The sequence below is a fragment of the Sphaerodactylus townsendi genome, unplaced genomic scaffold, assembly GCF_021028975.2.
Source record: "Sphaerodactylus townsendi isolate TG3544 unplaced genomic scaffold, MPM_Stown_v2.3 scaffold_1133, whole genome shotgun sequence".
NCBI lineage: Eukaryota > Metazoa > Chordata > Lepidosauria > Squamata > Sphaerodactylidae > Sphaerodactylus > Sphaerodactylus townsendi.
The window spans coordinates 1-10490 of NW_025949665.1; the positions used below are offsets into that span (position 1 = coordinate 1).

The 10490-nt window shown below is 45.9% G+C and overlaps 1 protein-coding gene across 1 annotated transcript; it reads left to right on the forward strand.

The window, feature by feature from the left end:
* Window positions 1–1056: 1056 nt before the first annotated feature.
* LOC125424823 (potassium/sodium hyperpolarization-activated cyclic nucleotide-gated channel 2-like) lies at window positions 1057–9990 on the forward strand (the record flags this gene model as incomplete). The annotated part of the gene is made up of 4 exons (XM_048482251.1): window positions 1057–1258; window positions 6311–6457; window positions 7740–7980; window positions 9826–9990. Coding segments are annotated over 4 exons (755 nt in total), but the record flags the coding sequence as incomplete, so codon positions are not given.
* Between the last annotated feature and the right edge of the window lie 500 nt (window positions 9991–10490).

Below are 10490 nucleotides of genomic sequence, written 5' to 3' on the forward strand. Positions count from 1 at the left end.
ATTTATTTTTATTGTCCTCAGAGCCTGCCTTTCTCATTGAAGGCGTAATGCATAGTAACCCACGGAAAACTGAATCGTGTGCCAAACTTTGCATAGTCATTTGGTCAAAATCTTTCTGGCACCACGAGCCACAAGTAGGGATTTCGATGGGACATAATTTTTGCCACCTATCTAGCCACTGGAAACGTATCCAGGACTGACTTTTGTCAATAGTGGTTAAGTCAGGGGTCTTCAAACTATGGCCCTACAGATGTTCATGGACTACAATTCCCATCAGCCCCTGCCAGCATGGCCAAGTGGTAGGGCTCATGGGAATTGTAGTCTATGAACATCTGGAGGGCCATAGTTTGAAGACCCCTGGGTTAAGTCAACGTGGTGTAGTGGTTAAGAACAGCTGACTCTAATCTGGAGGACCCGGTTTGATTCCCCACTCCTCCACACGAGCGGCAGACTCTTATCTAGTGAACAGGATTTGTTTCCCTGTTCCTCCACATGAAGCCTGCTGGGTGACCTTGGGTCTGTCCCCATTCTTTTGGAACTCTCTCAGCCCCACTTTCCTCACAAGATGTTTGTTGTGGGGAGAGGAAGGGAGAGGAGTTTGTAAGCCCCTTTGAGTCTCCTTACGGGAAAGAAAGGCAGGGTATAAATCCAAGTGGCGTAGGAGGTTAAGAGCTCGTGTATCTAATCTGGAGGAACCGGGTTTGATTCCCAGCTCTGTGGAGGCTTATCTGGGGAGTTCAGATTAGCCTGGGCACTCCCACACACACCAGCTGGGTGACCTTGGGCTAGTCACAGCTTCTCGGAGCTCTCTCAGCCCCACCCACCTCACAGGGTGTTTGTTGTGAGGGGGGAAGGGCAAGGAGATTGTCAGCCCCTTTGAGTCTCCTGCAGGAGAGAAAGGGGGGATATAAATCCAAACTCTTCTTCTTCTTCTTCTGAACTATCAAGCCACTTTCAAGCCTACCTACCCTTCATGAGGGCTAGAAACACGCTAAAACAATAGCCAAGATTCTCGAGAAGCTGCATTTTGAACAGCCTGCCCTCCTCTTCTTCCAGTTTTTGTGGAAGTGCACCCTGGGAGCAGCCCCCTTGTGGGAGCAGCCCCCAGCAGGTGGCTCAGCTGGCTTTCCAGACGTACCTGTTCCCTACTTTTGCTGAGGTGTACTTTGTTCTGGCCCACACAAAGCCACGACTGGACCTAATTTTCCTGTCCCTCAAGGAACTTGGGCCACTCATTTGTTTTCTGGGGTGTTGTGGGGTTTCCGGGCTGTATGGCCATGTTCCAGCAGCATTTCCTCCTGACGTTTCGCCTGCATCTGTGGCTGGCATCTTCCGAGGATGATCTTTCTGAAGATGCCAGATCGTTTCCTCACAGCGCCTCTGTCAGGTCACTGACTTGTGGAGGCTTAATTCAGATAGGGACCGTGGCGGCACGAGAAGGTGGAACTTTTAGCCTTTCCCAAGAATGTGGGCATTTTAGAACAGGCGCAGTTTTCTGCAAGTATTCGGTTGAGAAGTCATTCATGAAGTCATTATTTCAGGATGCCTTCAGCTGCTCACAACACTGGAAAAATTAAAATTGGAAATTTTATTAAATTACATTAAGGAGAGCCGTTCTGGACCGGACCAGTGGTCCATCTGGTTACCAACCACTTACTCTGAAGGGCTAACAATGGAGCATTGATTAATTACATGACATTGCTCTAATTATCCAGTGTGTGGTGCGATCAGCAGGTTTATGCTGATGTATACGGTGGAACCTCGGTTTTTGTTGGTAATCCATCCGAAAAGAATCGATGAAAACCGAAACCGATGAAAACCGAGGCAAACTTTTCCATAGGAATCAATGCAAATCCAATTAATCCATTCTAGGCACTCCAAAAAACAGAATGGTAAAGGTAACAAAGATGTAGGTAACGTCTAAATAAGCACTAACACCTAAAAAAATCACATGAATTATTTTTCTCTTTTTGAAGACCGCAATATTTATGAATGAACTTTTGTGACCAACTGCAAGAACCTGGAATTTGAATGAATGTGGAAACACCTTTGAAGGGACTGTGTATGTTTCGATTATTGAATAGAAAAAGAGAAAAATAATACATGTGATGATACAACAGTGAATGATGAAATTCTGTTGATATGAGATAGATGTATGATTACAATAGTATGTGATGAGCATTGTTCCTTAATATATAAGAAATACCAAACCTAAATTGGCTGCCTAGTGGGTGACGTGTTTTAGGTGTTAGTACTCCAAAAAACATACCAAAACCAAATTTTTTGGTGAATAAACACAGTGTTTAATGCTGAAAACAGTTGCAAACAATAACACCAGGACCAGCTTCAGAGCCAGTGGACTAATGTCGCACCAAAAAGCTGTCCAAAGAGGTCTGTTTCTGATGCCTCTTTAGGATTTGCCTGAAATGGGGCAAGACATTGTCATTAAACAAGTTGCAGATACGGCCTGCAACAGCTTTGTCCGGGTGATTTTTCTCCACAAACCCCTGCATCTCACTCCAAATCGATGAAAACCGGGGCAAATCGATGAAAACCGAGACAAATTTTTCACTGAAAAAATCGATGAAAACCGAAACCAAAGGCAATGAAAACCAAGGTTCCACTGTATTTGGTAAATATTTAAAAAATGCCTCTTGTTCATTTTATGCTCCAACTACTCGAACTGAAATGCTTGACTGGGGGAAAAAATAAATCAGGTGTGTTTTGAACACTGTATTCAAATACATTCAAAGCTGGGCATGGAAATTAGAAATTACAGCTATTCAACTAAAATGAAAGATGTGTACTTTGCTTACGCTGATTAAATGTAAGAACAAGTTGCACGGACCACCGAACTGTCGGACAGGCTAATCTGATCACAGCCAAAGATCTCACACACTGTGGACGTGGCTGTCTACTGATCTCTTTAAACAGATTTTAACTCTTTTCCGTGGAGGTCACTGGAGTACCTCAATTATTTGAGTTTCTTGCTTGTTCCATGCCAGAATGGTGATTACGATATCCCCAAAGTCAGAGGAGGCTCACGGAATATTAGCTTTGTTCTTGATTTGATCTGCACCAGCCCATCTGGTGAATTCATTATTTGGAATTTTTTTAAATTTTGCATGATTGTATTATTTGTGCTTCTATCTCTTCCTCACACTCCAGTGTACCAACCCATAATACACAAATATGGTGGATATAGGCTCAGGAAAACTGGGGGAAAGTGGAGTTTGGGGAAGGTGCTCAATGGATATGTGATCTATGAAATGTATGCCCACTCTCCCCCCCCCCCCAAAAAAAACCTGCCGTTTCCTTCAGTGGATATCCATTTAGGGGGACTGGACTCAAAGCGAGGTCTGGATTCCTTAGCCACCACCCCACATGATTCTCTCCCCATCACAATTTCCGGCCCTAGGGCACTGGGGTTCCCAGCAGAATTTATATAGTAGGTTTGAGGAGGTAGGGCATATGGATCTGGATATTAACTTGTTTCAGCTGATGTGTGGAAGTTCTCCTTGGTTCTAGTTTGGGCCTGAACTTTGTGGTGTTGCAGAGATTTGAATTGGGCTCCCAGCTTTGTGGCATTCAAATTTGGTGAACAGATGCTTTTGCGCCATCAGGAAAAGCCCCCGGGGCAACCTAAAAAACCATGTAAACAGTTAAAGTTTCTGTTCTTTAAAAGCCAGGTTGAACCAGTCATAACTTCCTGTAATGCTGTAAGAGGGCAGCATTCATGTGCTCTAATTTGTTTTTGTTTTTATTTTTTAAAATAATTTTTTAAAATTAATTTCAGATAGGTTCAACATACACTTATATAACATCTATTTTGTATGAAATGCCGTTGTTTCAGATTTATACATGTTACTATAGTTATCGTACAGGTTTCTATAAGCTATAAAATACAAAGTTACCAATTATGAAGAACTATAGTAGAGAATTACAAAAGAAAAAAGATGGGAACTATAGTAAAGAATTAAGAAGGAAAACATATGTGAAGAAAGAAAGAGAAGAAACTTGGGTGCTGTGTGGTTTCCGGGCTGTATGGCCGTGTTCTAGCAGCATTCTCTCCTGACGTTTCGCCTGCATCTGTGGCTGGCATCTTCAGAGGATCTGATAGTAGGAAAGGAAAGCAAGTGGAGTATATATACCTGTGAGTAAAGGTCAATAGGTGAGGGCATCTGAATAGGAGTGGCCTAGCAAGTGAGTAACAATGAAGTTACTCAGATGCCCTCACCTATTGACCTTTACTCACAGGTATATATTCTCCATTTGCTTTCCTTTCCTACTATCAGATCCTCTGAAGATGCCAGCCACAGATGCAGGCGAAACGTCAGGGGAGAATGCTGCTAGAACACGGCCATACAGCCCGGAAACCACACAGCACCCAAGTGATTCCGGCCGTGAAAGCCTTCGACAATACAAAGAGAAGAAAGTTGAAAGCAAATTGTAGAACTTCCACTTAGCATCTATTTCATTTTTTTCCTTTTTCTTGAATTTTAATTTCTATTATTATCCATATCTTTATTCTTATATACTAGTATAATTTGTTTTTATTGATGTACTTGGTGGCCCACCTTTTGGTGGCCCTCAAAGCAGATGGCACATGATGCAAAACACTGTCGTCGTGCATTGTGTAAGACAGCCGGGGAACAGTGCAACGGGACAGAATAACTAACGTTAGAATTGCAGGGGCAAAACCAGAAAAAGAAAGAGGTTATCAGACAACGCAGAAAATGAAGCGATGAAGATAGCAGACAGTGCATTCGGAGCAGGGCACTAGATTCAATAAACTTTTGGAACTGGGCTACAATCTTGTCCCTTTTATAAAAAGCTCCCTCCTGCGCCATCCCATCATTCTGCAGGCCTGTTCACTGATAGCTCCCAGCTTCAAATTGTGTTTCTTTCTTTAGACCAGTGGTTCTCAACAGGGGCGTAATGCCCATTGGGCAAGGTGGGCAGTTGCCCAGGGCACTACCTTGTGGGGGGCATCAAAATGCAGGGTTCGTTTTTGGGTATTTTTAGTGGTTTTCCATTTTTGGCCTGCAGGGGGCGCAGTTTTTAGGCTAGCAGCACCACCTTTTCAGCATATCATTTGGAGACTGTCCTTATGCTACCCCCCCAAGTTTGGTGAGGTTTGGTTCAGGGAGTCCAAAGTTATGGACTCCCAAAGGGGGTGCCCCATCCCCCATTGTTTCCAATGGGAGCTAATAGGAGATGGAGGCTACAGTTTTGAGGGTCCATAGCTTTGCCCCCCCCCCCCCCCGAACCAAACTGCACCAAACCTGGGGGGCATCATTAGGGCAGTCTCCTGATGATACGCTGAAACTTTTGAGACTGTGCCTTCAGAAATGTCCCCCCCCCCCAGCCTGCGACCCCCATTGACAGCAATGCAGAAAACTCAATGCAGAACAAAGATTCTTGGGCAAATTTCTGGGATGTTCCTGCAGGGGGTGCATTTTTGGACATATGAGCACCAAGATTTCAGGGTATCATCTGGATGGCACCCCCCAGGTTTGGTGCAGTTTGGTTCAGGGGGTCCAAAGTTATTGGACCCTCAAAAGGGTAGCCCCCATCTCCTTAGCAAAGAATGGGAGTCCATAACTTTGGACTCCTTGAACCAAACCTCACCTAACTTGGGGGGTAGCATAAGGACAGTCTCCTGATGATACGCTCAAATGTTGGTACTGATATGTCTAAAAATGCACCCCCTGCAGGCACCAATGGCCTGGTGCAAAAAAAATTTGGTCGTGGTGGAGTGGCCGGCCATGGGGGGTGGGGGTGGGGGCATCCAACTCAGGTTTTGCCCAGGGCTACAGTTTGCCTCGTTACGCCCCTGGTTCTCAAGCTTCCTAATGCCGCGACCCTTTAATACAGTTCCTCTTGTTGTGGGGACCCCCAACCCTAACATTGATCCATTTTACAGATGGAGAACACTGATGCAGAGAGTCTTAGGCAGTGGTTCTCAACCTTCCTAATGCCGCGACCCTTTAATACAGTTCCTCTTGTCGTGGTGACTCCCAACCCTCACATTTATCCATTTTACAGATGGAGAACACTGATGCAGAAAGTCTTAGGTGACCCCTGGGAAAGGGTCGTCCCGACCCACAGGTTGAGAACGACTGCTTTAGAATACGTTTTAACCCCCCCCCCCCTTTCTTCCATCGCAGAGCTAAAGGCAAAATGGCTGGTGGTGTTAACAGGCAGTCTTCCCGGTGGGCACTGTTCAGACCTGTTCCGATTCTGCAGGGTTGCTAGGTAATGTGTTCCCAGACATATCCTGCATACATTATTTTTCCTCCCCCTCCAGTACAAGCAAGTGGAGCAATATATGTCTTTTCACAAACTGCCTGCGGACTTCCGGCAGAAAATCCACGACTACTACGAGCATCGTTACCAAGGCAAGATGTTTGACGAAGACAGCATCTTGGAGGAACTCAACGAACCCCTCCGAGAGGTAAGCACGGCGCCAGACCGGTGGGTCACACTAGGCACATCAGCAAATCCAAAAAGAAGCCACTGTTCAGGATGAAAACTGGAGTCCTGTTCAGATGTTGGACTATGGATATCGAAGAGATAGAAAAGGTGCAGAGAAGGGCAACGAGGATGATTGAGGGACTGGAGCACCTTCCTTAGGAGGAGAGGCTGCAGCGTTTGGGACTCTTTAGTTTGGAGAGGAGACGTCTGAGGGGGGATATGACTGAAGTCTATAAAATTATGCATGGGGTAGAAAATGTTGACAGAGAGAAATTTTTCTCTCTTTCACACAATACTAGAACCAGGGGGCATTCATTGAAAATGCTGGGGGGAAGAATTAGGACTAATACAAGGAAATACTTCTTCACACAACGCATGATTGGTGTTTGGACATCACAAAGGTGGGCTGCTTGGATTTGATGGTGAAAAGGTTGGAGCTCACTTGGCATTGTGTTTAGTGGGTCAGGCTAGGATCTGGTGAGTTCGCATTGTTTCCCAAAGCTCACTGGGGTCGTTGCAGTGAGTTCCCAAAGACAGTTCCCAAAGCTCACTGGGATAGAAAATGTTGACAGAGAGAAAATTTATATGCTAGAAGAAATTATGTTGACCTCCAGGTTAATGAATAGTTTCTCTTTTACATTAATTTTTCTCACTTTCTCTTCCTCACAATACTAAAACCAGGGGGCATAGATTGAAAATGCTGGGGGGAAGAATTAGGACTAATAAAAGGAAACATTTCTTCACACAATGCGTGATTGGTGTTTGGAATATGTTGCCACTGGAGGGGTGATGGCTGCTAACCTGGATAGCTTTAAAAGGGGCTTGGACATATTTATGGAGGAGAAGTCGATCTCTGGCTACCAATCTTGATCCTCCTCGATCTGAGATTGCAAAGGCCTGAGCAGACCAGGTGCTCAGGAGCAGCAGCAGCAGCAGAAGGCCATTGCTTTCACCTCCTGCCTGTGAGCTCCCAAAGGCACCTGGTGGGCCACTGCGAGTAGCAGTGCTGGACTAGATGGACTCTGGTCTGATCCAGCAGGCTCTTATGTACAAACAAACAGGTCTGTTTTTCCACCCTTTATCTTCCTGACACCGTGCATATTTCAGGAGAGTTGTAAGCCCCCAGCTGGGACACTTTTATGTTCTCATCTTTTGCTCTCTTGTACTGTTTGTGTGGGCAAATTTGCCACGCTGGGGTCCGGTGACGGGTCTTCCTTTCTTTCTTAATTCTCCTCCCTTCTCCGTTTTCCATCGCTCTCCAGGAGATAGTCAACTTCAATTGCCGAAAGCTGGTGGCCTCTATGCCACTCTTTGCCAACGCCGACCCCAACTTTGTGACAGCCATGCTGACGAAGCTGAAGTTCGAGGTCTTCCAACCGGGCGACTACATCATCCGCGAAGGAACCATCGGCAAAAAGATGTATTTCATCCAACACGGCGTGGTCAGCGTCCTTACGAAGGGCAACAAAGAGATGAAGCTGTCGGACGGCTCCTACTTTGGAGGTGAGGCAAGCTGAGGAGGCTCGGTGGTGGGCGTGCTTTGCTTTGGGCATTTGGGCGCGCCCTCCCCGTCCCTGACACGCCCCAATCCCTCATTATTTTGATGTTTCCAACATCTATTAGATATACCTTTAGACATTTTTGCCAAATTTTTTGGCATCAGATATTTTGTAATGATTTTCTTTCAGGTTATAACATACGCTTTAATTTTTGAAGTGTACTAATTGGGCAGAAAATGTCTTATACTGTCACCCTTGGGCTTAGCAGCATACGTGGACATCAGGTGAAAACACTGCAGTATCAAACGAATTGATTAATTGTTTCCAAAATTTCATTGATGATCTTGAAAGGATGCTGTATGTCTCTTTTGGAGCAGAGAGAGAGAGACTGGATTGGGGAGGGAGAAAGAGACTGGAGCAGGGGTCTGCAACCTGCGGCTCTCCAGATGTTCATGGACTACAAATCCCATCAGCCCCTGCCTGCATGGCCAATTGGGCCATGGCCAAATGAACATCTGGAGAGCCGCAGGTTGCAGACCCCTGGGGAGGAGAGGAAGGGAAGGGAAGAGCTGGCGTGACAGCTTCTGCAATTTATTTCTTTATTTGAAATATTTCTTATCTGCCATTCTTCCTGACAGAGCTCAAGGTGGATAAAACTGTTGATAAAATAGATCACATTAAAAAAAAACATAACATTTATAATCACAATTTAGGACTGTTTTAATCAAACACAGTCAAGGGTTCTCTCAGAACTCTCTCAGCCTCACCTCCCTCACAAGGTGTCGGTTGTGAGGAGGAGACAGCAATTGTAAGCCATTTTGAGACTCCTTGCGGCAGAGAAAAGCTGGGTATCAATCCAACTCCTCTCCTTTTTTGCCATTTTCAGCCACTTGGAGGCTTTTTTGGTTAGCCAGGGTACCAAAAACAGTTGCTTGTCAAAATTGCCTACTTGAGGGTAACCATTTTTGTTGCGCTGACTGTAAAATGAAAACATGCCACACCCCTGAAACTTTGCCTACGGGTGGATTTTTCAGGTAGCCCATTCCTCTTTTTCCGTCATGGATGCACTGTCTATTAAAACGCACATCCATGGAATTATTGCCTCTGAGCATATGTTGCACAAGGCTGGATAGTTACCACCCAAGGATTTTTTAGGCAAGATAGAGTATTTTGACAGGCCCAATTACAGAAAAATGCAGTTGTTTTTCTTTTTTCTTTTGGACCTAATGCTTTTAAAAAAACAGCAGCGGTGACAGCAGTGGCGTAGTGGTTAAGAGCAGGTGTACTCTAATCTGGAGGAACCGGGTTTGATTCCCTGCTCTGCCGCTTGAGCTGTGGAGGCTTACCTGGGGAATTCAGGTTAGCCCGTGCACTCCAACAAATGCCAGTTGGGTGACCTTGGGCTAGTCACAGTTCTTCGGAGCTCTCTCAGCCCCACCTACCTCACAGGGTGTTTGTTGTGGGGGAGGGGGAAGTAAAGGAGTGTGCAAGCCCCTTTGAGTCTCCTACAGGAGAGAAAGGGGGGATATAAATCCTCTTCTTCTTCTTCTTCTTCTTCTTCTTCTTCTTCTTCTTCTTCTTCTTCTTCTTCTTCTTCTTCTTCTTCTTCTTCTTCTTCTTCTTCTTCTTCTGCTGCTGCTGCTGCTGCTGCTGCTTATCATGTATGAAAAAGCTTTGGGTGGCTATAGCTACAACATCTGTCAAGTAGCCCTTGTCGATGTTATGCTACACTGGACGGGTTTGTGAGTTTTCTGGGTGTTTTTGGAATTAGATGAGTCTGGCCTTTAGGATGACCCAGCTGGGCAGCCAGATCGCTTTCAGTTTTTAGCTGCTCTGCTGTCTCCTCCAGAGATCTGCCTGCTGACCCGTGGCCGACGAACTGCGAGCGTCCGAGCCGACACCTACTGCCGTCTCTATTCTCTGTCGGTGGACAACTTCAACGAGGTCCTGGAAGAGTACCCCATGATGAGGCGGGCTTTCGAAACGGTTGCCATTGATCGCCTCGACCGCATAGGTAATTGTGGGAGGCGGAGGGAGGCCCCCCGGGAAACTGTGGCCGCTTCCCATGGCTGTTTGCCAAAGGAAAGGAAAGTTCCCAATTCCACACCAAGGAAAAGCTAGATTATGCAGTCGAACCAAACTGGACTAATATGGTAGAATTTTTTTTTTTTTGCAATGCATCTTACTGAATTAAAAATCCGTGGCAGGTTTCTCCCCTTAAATGAGAGGCCCTGAATTCAGATTAGCCTGTGCACTCCGGCACACGCCAGCTGGTTGACCTTGGGCTAGTCACAGCTTCTCGGAGCTCTCTCAGCCCCACCCACCTCACAGGGTGTTCGTTGTGTGGGGGGGAAGGGCAAGGAGATTGTAAGCCCCTTTGAGTCTCCTGCAGGAGAGAAAGGGGGGGATATTAATCCAAACTCTTCGTCTCCTTCTTCTGTGTGGCAGGAGGAAAGGTGGCCTTTATGCAAGGTGACCAGACGTCCCGCTTTTGGCAGGACAGTCCCACTTTTG